Raw genomic sequence first — 10,680 nt, forward strand, 5'->3', positions numbered from 1 at the left:
CTGTGTCTCCCTCTCTCTCTGCCCCTCCCCTGCTCATGCCCTGTCTCTTTCTGTCTCAAAAATAAAAACATTAAAAAAAATTTTTTTTTAAAAGAAAAGAAAAATTAAACTAAAGCTTTGGATTGTTTTCAATAGAGCATAATTTTCAATACACAAACTTGATGAATTTAATCAGAACAAAAATTACAAAATATAGACCCACCTACAGAATAACCTTAAAATGCAGGGTCGGGTCCACCGTTATTGCAGATATTAACTTTCCAGGTAGTTAAAGAATTCAGTGAATGTGTCCCATTCACTTCTGCCCCAAGTTAAACTCAAGTTTTACTGCATTTCAAAAGTAAAATTTGATGAGAATTTTTCTTTTAAAGCTACATGTGGTTCTGAAAATGAGTCAACTGCCAGTATTTGCCCAAGCGTGAATGAGCACAAGGCTCGAAGGCGATACTGCATCTTAATCTTTAAAACTTACCTGCCATTGATCATAAGACAGAAAGGACACAGAAAAGCCATTGCCCCAACTGGGAAAGCACATCCAAGTATAAAAGAATGGATGATACCTTTCCAATAATCCGGCTTATAGGACACAGAATAATGTAAGCATGGAGTAACTTTAGGATGACAAAAACCACGAAATGCCTTAAGTTTAATGTTCATTTTATAAAACTGGCAAAGCATTTAGCATTTTAGAGAAACATATCACTATGAGAAAATGCACATCCTCAAGAGATCATACACCTCATGAATATTAAAACTGAGTCTGTTATTTAAAACTTCTGTGGCCATGCCATGAATTCAGTCTCTCTGGAAAGGACAGTTAAGAGGAGCTTTAATATCATTTATATTTCTGGATCTGTAATTCTACTTTGAGGTTTCTGCCCCAAATAAATAATTCAAGGGGGGAAAAAGGCAAACAAAAATATTCATAAATATTTCACAGAAATATTCTGAATTCATAGAAACAAACTGAATATGCACTAATATTGAATTGGCTAAATAATGATGATATATTTACACAAAGGAACAGAATATGCTATTAAAAAAGGCAATTATGGGGTGCCTGGATGGCTCAGTGGCTTAAGCGACTGACTTAATTTTGGCTCAGGTCGTGAGTTCGAGCCCCGCATTGGGTTCTGTGCTGACAGGGTGGAGCCTGCTTCAGATTCTGCATCTGCCTCTCTCTCTGCCCCTCTCCTGCTTGCTTTCTCCCTCCCTCCTTCTTTCCCTCTCTCTCTCTCTCTCAAACAATAAATACATAAACTAAAAAAAATTTTTTTAAAAAGGCAACTATGTACTTCAGTAATACTCAAATGTTTATCTTGGATTAGGGCGCCTGGGTGGCTCAGTCAGTTAAGCGTCTGACTTCGGCTCAGGTCATGATCTCACCATTGTGGGGCACCACGTCGGGTTGTGCTGACAGCTCAGAGCCTGCAGCCTGCTTTGGGTCCTTTGTCTCCCTCTCTCTCTGCCCCTCCCCTGCTTGTGCTCTCTCTCAAAAATAAATAAACATCAAAAAAATAAAAATAAAAATAAAAAAACAAAAAAACAAGAAGGGCCTGACCTATAAAAAAATTTTTTTAAAAAGAAATTATCCTGGATGAAAAAAGAACACCAAGGATCCCTAAATATTACATACAATGGAAGTGAAAAGGCATCGGGATCCTCGATAAGGCTGCCTGAAATCATTCTACACCATTGCCTAAGAATTATTTACAATGCCCATCAAAATGTACTGCCTAAAACATATGCACTGATTACATGTACAAAGAGCCATTATAACTGGAAGAATCACACAATTCCAAATTTTAATGATTATATCTGCTACATAGTTACTTAATTGCTTAGGATTAAAATATCCATCTGTCTTTGTTTCCATGCCCAAATTCTTTTAACTTTTAATTCTTCTTAGAACCACAGGAATTTTAGCAAGAAAGAAATACCTCCATTCCCATACTTTATAGATAAGAAAACAAACACAGAGAGGTTAAGTAATTCTTGCAAGATGATCTAACTACTTGCTAGGTCTAGGCATCATCTTTTCCACTGGTTTTTCTCAAAAATCACTGTTGACAGAAAAAAAGTTTAACATGGAAAACTGTACATGGAAGGAAAAAGCACTGAAAAAAATAGTTACAGCTTTCTGACTCACATCACATTTAAAAGAATGTCTGGGGGTGTCTGGGTGGCTCAGTCGGTTAAGCGTCCGACTCTTGATCTCAGCTGAGGTCTTGGTCTCAGGGTTGTGAGTTCAAGCACCGCATTGAGTTCCATGCTGGGCATGGAGGAAAGGAAAAGGAAAAAGGAAAGAGAAAAGAGAAAAAAGAAAAAAAAAAGAATGTCTGGAGCCTTCTTCTCACAAAATTCTATAAAAATGATTTGTCTTCTAGAGGGAAAGAGGATAAAAGGGTGTAAAACTACTCAGGGATGGAGGGAGGGGGAAATTCCACTATAGATATCTCATATAATTAATACTTGCCATCCTCAAGCCTAAGGACTAGTTTGTTCTGTTTCTAAGATTATACCCTATGAAATGCACAACAACAACAAAACAGTTCCAGAATCCCTTACCTGTACAGAGAAGTCCATCCTTGTAGTAAAGTGCATACACTCTGGCACTGTGTCCAATTAACGATGAGGTCTCAAAGGCTTCATGGTCCTCCAGTTGCTTCATTCTCAAAATAGCCTTCAAATAAACCTTCTTCCAGTGCAAAGCGTCCTGAACAGAATCATCTATCTGCCAGCCCAAATTTTTACACGCAGTCTGCCACACCTCTGTACAGGCACTTATCACCTTATTCCACTGTTTAGAGACGAGGCAGCATGTGAGTAAAGTCTGAGGATCGAGCCATTTTAACAAATAAAAACTGAGCTCCAGGGGAAGGAGTTTGAGGAAGTCCCGCTTGAGGAGAGTCTCCAGGTTATTGGAGAGATGCCTGAGCTGGACTGCCCCACTCAGACTAATCAGGTGATCCAGAGTTTCATTTTTCTGCAAGTCCGTCAGAGAAAGAAATGTAACAGAAATGTTATCAAGCCATGTCTCAAAGTCCTTTCTCTCCATAAGGTTATGGAAAAATTTACCTGTGGCACATCAAAATATTGTATTAGTTCTGCTCAAAAAGACCATTCAAGCAAGACTGCTAACAAATGAAAATTAGTGTAAAAAACTTGGCATTACAACTTTATGTTTAGTTATTACATTACAACTTTACAGTTAATATATTGTATTCGAAAATCTTCCATGCACACAAAAGATAATACATCTAAGAAAACATACTTTAATGAATCATGATCTCTGAAACATAAATCAGTGAGACTTATGCTGGTGTATGTGACTTGCTCCTTTTGAAGTCTAGCACATGCTACATGCATCTTCACAGTAAAAGATTTATAGTATCACTCATTATAAAATAGTTTATTCTATACACTTCTCTCCCCTCCCCCCAACACGATCAAAACCATCGTAACACTATTCCCTTAATACGCTCTATTTGGGTACTTAAGTCACAAATATAAGCACCAGCATGTGACAACCAGAAGGCAAGTCTCCTGAGCAGTAACTGGAGACATTAGTTATCATGTAGGCACAGCTTGATCTGTTACCAAAATCACAGAACTGACTACTGGGTTTTCAATAAATATTCAGGCAAAAAAGGTCTGGGGAAGAAAAACAGGCAGATGTAATAAATCATGTGGCTCAGGTATTTTGGTTTTTCTACTTCCTTTATGGCACTGCCTGTTAGAACAAAAATTACCAAAGGCCTTATGTAGCCTTACATAGTTTTTATAAGCCTCATATGAGCTGGTGACAACTCTTAATCATGTGCCCCCAGAGAGCAAAGAGGGTCAAGGAAGCTTGCACAAATAAGTAATCCTGATGCTTCCAAAACACCAAGAAAAAAACAAAACAAAACAAAACAAAAACAAAACAAAACAAAAAAACCCCAGGTAGCATCATCTCTACTTTGAGGAGGAGGAAGTTACAAGTCAGAGAAGGTAAGTGATTTGCCTACCTACAGTCAATAGAGCTATTAAAACAGCATCAGAACAGACTGGAAGTCAGTGCTCCCTCCATCAGTACTCTTCCAACCACACAGACCGAACTGTCTCTCTCTCTGACTACAGCTACAACCAGGAGAATCACAACCTGGTTATAAAATCTGGTACCTATCTGATTATACCACCTTCTCCTTTAAAAGAACGACACATTGCTCCAGGACTAACTGGAGCAAAAAGAAACGTTACAAGTATACAGCATTACACATTGCATCAAGGTATCAACCCGCTTTTAAGAACAGGGAGTAAACTAATGAAAAAACAAAAAATACAGCAAATCAGCAAAAATCATCTTTCCCAAGCTTAGCTATATGTTGATAGATGTTAGTGCTGGATGATGGATACACGGAGGTTTTTATTCTCTTTACTACCATATGTTTAAACATTCCATAATTAAAAAACAAAGCTTTCCTTCTAATATCACTTAGTTTCCTACCAGATTGCCATACTAATTTTAAAAATTAACACCCAAATCTCAACACATCTCCAGAGGCAAGGGAAACAAAAGCAAAAATGAACTACTGGGACCTCATCAGAATAAAAAGCTTCTGCACAGCAAAGGAAACAGTCAGCAAAACTAAAAGCAACCGACAGAATGGGAGAAGATATTTGCAAACGACACATCAGATAAAGGGTTAGTATCCAAAATCTAGAAAGAACTTATCAAACTCAACACCCAGAAAACAAATAATCCAGTGAAGAAATGGGCAAAAGACATGAATAGACACTTCTCCAAAGAAGACATCCAGATGGCCAACCGACACATGAAAAAATGCTCCACATCACTCATCATCAGGGAAATACAAATCAAATGAGATACCACCTTACACCTGTCAGAATGGCTAACATGAACAACTCAGGCAACAACAGATGTTGCCGAGGATGCAGAGAAAGAGATCTCTTTTGCATTGTTGGTGGGAATGCAAGCTGGTGCAGCCACTCTGGAAAACAATATGGAGGTTCCTCAAAAAACTAAAAATAGAACTACCCTACAACCCAGCAATTGCACTACTAGGTATTTATCCAAGGGATACAGGTGTGCAGTTTCGAAGGGACACATGCACCCCCATGTTTATAGCAGCACTATCAACAATAGCCAAAGTATGGAAAACGCCCAAATGTGCATCGATGGATGAATGGATAAAGATGTGGCATATATACAATGGAGTATTACTCGGCAATCAAAAAGAATGAAATCTTGCCATTTGCAACTACATGGATGGAACTGGAGGATATTATGCTAAGCGAAATTAGAGAAAGACAAATATCATACGACTTCACTCATATGAGGACTTTAAGAGACAAAACAGATGAACATAAGGGAAGGGAAACAAAACTAATATAAAAACACAGAGGGGGGACAAAATATAAGAGACTCTTAAATATGGAGAATAATCAGAGGGTTACTGGAGGGGTTGTGGGAGGGGGGATGGGCTAAATGGGTAAGGGGCATTAAGGAATCTAGTCCTGAAATCATTGTTGCACTATATGCTAACTAATTTGGATGTAAATTAAAAAAAATAAAATTAAAACAGAAAGGCGAGGCGAGGCGAGGCGAGGCGAGGCGAGGCGAGGCGAGGCGAGGCGAGGCGAGGCGAGGCGAGGCGAGGCGAGGCAAGACAAGAAAACAAACCAAACAAACCGAACAAACCAAACCTATTTACCAGAGGGGAGGTGGGTGAAATAGGTGATGGGGATTAAGGAGTGCACTTGTGATAAGCACTGGGTGACGGAACTGTGGAATCATGATATTGTACATGTGAAACTAATATAACACTGTATGTTAACTATACTGGAATTTAAAATAAAATTATATTTAGAAAAAAAAAGGAATCCTGACACATAGATTAAAAACATTAGTATCTAAATTAATGTCAAAGAGGAAAATAAAATTTTTCCCATAAATGTCACCTAGATGAGGTCTACATCAAAAGCCAGATCTCACCTTCCAACTTTGTTCACGTAAGGTCAGTAAAAGTCCTTTTCATTAATTTCCCAATATCAAATTTGGCCAGAATGTTATCAGACAAAAAACAGTAAATGCAACCAAACTTTCCAATCACATCATCTACTATCCAATAATTTTGGTTTTTGGAACAGTGAATGCACTTTAAAAACAAAATAATATTCTGGAATCCTCAGGGTTTGGGCTAGGCAGGATTTATTAGTTTAAGGATTTACCTGGCAGCCAAAAAATAATCGGTTCACGAAAAGTTTAATCAACAACAGAAGTTAACACACTACCTCCTCCTGAATCCAAACAACCTTCTATCTTCAACATTTCCAGAAATTTTTTACTTGGAAAAAATCACTCATAGCAAGGCAAAACAACTCTTTTCTTTGGACACCCACAAAATGTCACCATAGCTAATTAATTAATACTGGCGAATTAAAAACATACACCAAAACATCTGCCCAGGAATCCTTTTCTACAGTGAAAAAGCATGGGGGGCTTCTTCCTCTATTACACCTACACCTACACACACATGAATATCCACACATCCATCATAGAAATGTTTACACATAAGTTAAGCTGAATTATTATTTAAATGACCACAAGGCAAATTGATAATACCCATGAAAACATTATCAGGTAGGTTCGCACCATTAACAAAAACTAAGACACATCTTACAGCGTGCCAAATTAATGTAGTCATGACACCATAGAAAATTATGGGACAAACTTTTCAGTGAGAGCCTTTAAAAAACCCAGCCATTTCTGAGATTCATATATTCTCTTAACCCATAATAAGAATTTTTTCCTCAACTCTGCACTATTAGAAAACACCAGTATTTACTTTTCTAAAAAAAAAAAAAAAAAAAAAAAAAGACTTTGGAGGTTAACTTTCTTAAGGTCACAGGTCTAAAATGAACTCTTTTAGAGAGCCTGTAGGAATATCATGTACTGGCCGCACAAGGCCCCCAGGGGAAAACTTCAGGAAGCAGGATTTCAATTCAACACATGGAGGAGCTTTTATTTTTTTTAAGTAGGCTTCACGCCCAGCGCACAGCCTAATGAGAGGCTTGAACACACAACCCTGAGATTAAGACCTGTGCTTGAGTGGGGCGCCTGGGTGGCTCAGTCGTTTAAGCGTCCGACTTCGACTTAGGTCATGATCTCGCGGTTTGTGAGTTCGAGCCCGCGTCAGGCTCTGTGCTGACAGCTCAGAGCCTGGAGCCTGCTTCAGATTCTGTGTCTCCCTCTGCCTCTGCCCCTCCCCTGCTCACGCTCTGACTCTATCTTTCAATAATAAATAAAAATTAAAAGAAAAAAGACCTGTGCTTGAGATCAGGAGTTGGACACTTAACTGACTGAGCCACTCAGGCTCCCCATTAGGAGGAACTTCTAAATCATCAGGAGATTTCCAACAGTGTAGGGGCTGCCTCCAGAATGGTGAGATTCCCATTACTGGGAAAGTCAAGGACAGTTAGAAACAGAGGCAGAATGAGGTATATATGAAAATGCTTTGGAGTCAGTCAAGTCTTTCAGTGATTTACCCACTTCCTATGTGATCATGGGCATCTCTGACCAACTTCCAAACTTCAGTTCTATCTGTAAAATGGAAGCTATCCCTCACTTTGAGGGCTGGGAAACTCAGAAATTGAGCAGGGGTGGTACTTTTGTTAGTTTTATTATTATGAATACTGGCCAGGAAAGCTTTCAGCAGCCCTAAGGCTGGAATAGACAGGACTACTAACAACCCTTTCAACCCTATGATCCTTACCATAAACTTTCCCTTAAATTGGCTTAAAATACATGGAAGAAAAATTCACGGACTCAAACTTACTGGGGTTTAATTTTATAATTAAGGGCAGTTATTGAGTTGAGGCTAGAATTTCCTGCTAGGTGCATTTTTGTCTGTACCCACACTCCATGCTGTCTTGCCTTCCCCTCCCCCCGACTTGAGATGAAACATTAAACTTGTCCTTCTGCCCTCAGTATTAACAATCACAAAGCTCCGAAATGGGTATGATGAAGACTGCTAAATTGGAAGCCAGGAGGCCTGGGTTTGGTCTCTGGTTCTACCATTAATTCCCTATGTTCCCTCTGGCAACTCTCATATTTGTATTGGTTTAAAAGATTCAAGTACTACTCATAGACGTTACTTCATTTGATTATCAGAACGTCAAGGAAAGTATCAGTACTATTGCCCTTAACTAATAAATGAGATTTATGACCCAAGAGGTGGAGTGACTTTCCCAGGGTCCCATAGGAAGTTAAGCAATTTAACATCTTACCTAGCTCCCCACCGTCGCAAACAAAACAAAACCTATATACTGCTAGGTCTTACTAGAGATAGATGTTCTGGATAAAACATCACATGTACGTTTTCCTCTCCTCCACCAGGACCTGGCCTAGTTAAGAGTGAAAACAAGACATTTGTTGTTCGGAAGCCCGAGGCTTCATCTTCCCTGGCTTCTCATCAAGCATAATCAGCTGTTACAGTACAGAGGTTTTGAAAACGTGTATCTGGATTTATAAACGTACACACACCCAAGGTATCTTTGGAATATTCAAGAAGCTGGTAACACTGGTTGCCTCCAGAGAAACCTGGAGAGCTGAGGAACAGGCGTGAGGAGCCCTTTCTTGAATTTAAAACCATGTGAATATACAACTTATTTAAAATCTTACAACTTATTATGACAACTTAATATTACAACTTATTTATTCATCTCGCCTTTGGTTTTGAGATGAATACAAACAGCTCGGAAAGAATACAGTGTTTATAAAATCCAGGCTCTGCAACTCCACTTGTTGCTGAGTGACACTGGGGAAATCACTTCACCAATCTCAAGTCCAGTCTTTGACTTGTAAAATGCAACCTCGGAACAGCATTCCCTGCAAGGGTGTTTGTGAGGCTTAAATCGGATAATGCACGTAAAGCGTTTAGCACAGTACCCTACACGCTGTAAGCCTCCGAGAAACGTCAGTTACCATTATTATTGAGCATTAATATGGCTATCTGTAGTTCAAGCGTCGTCCCCAGCCCCCCCCCGGCACATACACACCTGTTTCCATGGCATACCCACAACTACGGCGCAGTCCCTCACATTAATACAGCGCTTTGTACTTCAAAACCACCTCTCCACACTTCATCATCTTTCAAAGTCATGGCAGCCCTGGGACATCATTGTTAACTCATTTCGCAGCTAAGGAAGCTGAGAACTAAGAGGCAGTAACTCCGAGACTCAATGTTCCCATCTCTAAAATCAACTCCAGATCCCTTCAGCCCGTTCGTCGCTCCCAGGTTCCCTGCTCCCAGAGTCGTGTTCCGCGCAGCACTGACCTGAGCGAGCGCCCCGGGGCCCGGGACCTCGCGCCGGGCTCACACCGACTAGGCGCGCTCGGGCCGCCAGAGCCTCGCAGCGGCCGGGTCCGCTCCGCAGCCATGGCGCCTGCAGGGAGAGAAAGACAAACGGCCCGAGGCGCGCCTGGTCAGCAGGGGCGCGGGCGCCTAAGAACCCCCTCCCCGACCGGGCCCCGCCTCACATACAGACCTGGACCAGCGGCCGCCGCTCGGGGTCTGCAACCTCACAGGGGAGCGGCTTCCGGTGCTGCCTGCGTCATCTCCGCGCGTCCCTCCGCCCGCGGCGCCCAGCGGACGCGGGTGCACTTCCGGCCCCGGCCTCGAGGGGGAAGCGGGCGGGCTGAGGAGAGCGCCCAGGGAGGAGGAGCATGCGCAGTATAGCTGGGACCTGTGGCGCTTCATCCACGACTTAACTTCCGTGCCGTGTATCGGAATTTGTCCGGAGCCTTGACGTCCTTCGTCGGACCGATCCGACCTTGCACAAACTCTGTGGCGCTTTTCCTTATCCTCACTCTTCGGAGGAGAGGGAGGAAAATTTCAGACACGTGTCCAAAGTGAAACAACCCATTGAGCCGCCTATCATGCATGTCCCAAACGCTATTCTAGGAGATAGGGTTAGTGAGCAAAAAGTACAAAAAACCCGGCCGCCTGGGGTTTATATCCCAGCGGGGGAGGCTGACAGATAAATAACTAAGCAAGGCATGGTGCAAGTCTTAGCAAGTGCTCAGGAAAAAAATAAAGCAAGTTAAGGGGATTGGTGAACGAAACAAAGGAGGCAGGTGATCTAGGTTCAAATCCCAGCTCTGACACTCCGGCTGTGCCGTTGGCCTTAGGTAACATCTCTGGATTTATATTCGTCTTCTGCATAGCAGTTATAGTACTTCCTCGTGTGATCCTTCTGAGGACTGAAAGCTGAAGCATAAATCTTTAAGCATCAAAGAACAAAAATTGTGTGCTTCCTATGTGCCAGGCACTCTCCTGATCACTTTGTGTTACCGCATTCAATTCCCACAGTAGCCCTGCATAGTAGTTACTATTATTAACTCTTGTTTTTAGAGATGAGGAAACCCGGGTCAAAAGAGGGTTAAGCATCCTGCCTAAGGTCATCATAACCGGCTATCTTAGGATTGCAACCCAGCCCCCCCCCCCCTTCAAGAACTTAAATTCTCCTTGTCTCTCCCTAAGGGCTCATAAACTGCAAACACGCGTATCTTATACCAGCACCTTCCAATAGGACTTTCAACAATTGTGTCCCCTATTTACATTGTCTAATAAGGCAGCCACTAGCCTCTTGTGACTACTGAACACTTGAAAATGC

At 41.3% G+C, this 10,680-nt stretch overlaps 1 protein-coding gene across 2 annotated transcripts in view; it reads right to left on the minus strand.

Moving 5' to 3' along the window:
• Window positions 1–9,618, minus strand: part of FBXW2 (F-box and WD repeat domain containing 2) — a 32,836-nt gene extending 23,218 nt beyond the window's left edge. For both annotated transcript variants that reach the window (XM_042963613.1, XM_042963612.1), the window contains exons 1-3: window positions 9,553–9,618; window positions 9,342–9,450; window positions 2,569–3,078 (exon numbers count right to left, since the gene is read on the minus strand). In XM_042963613.1, the coding sequence (XP_042819547.1) occupies window positions 2,569–3,058 (490 nt within the window). In that variant the 5' untranslated portion in view covers window positions 3,059–3,078; window positions 9,342–9,450; window positions 9,553–9,618. The remainder of the gene's footprint in view (window positions 1–2,568; window positions 3,079–9,341; window positions 9,451–9,552) is intronic.
• Window positions 9,619–10,680: the final 1,062 nt, after the last annotated feature.

This window comes from Panthera tigris, chromosome D4 (genome assembly GCF_018350195.1).
Source record: "Panthera tigris isolate Pti1 chromosome D4, P.tigris_Pti1_mat1.1, whole genome shotgun sequence".
Taxonomy (NCBI): Eukaryota; Metazoa; Chordata; class Mammalia; order Carnivora; family Felidae; genus Panthera; species Panthera tigris.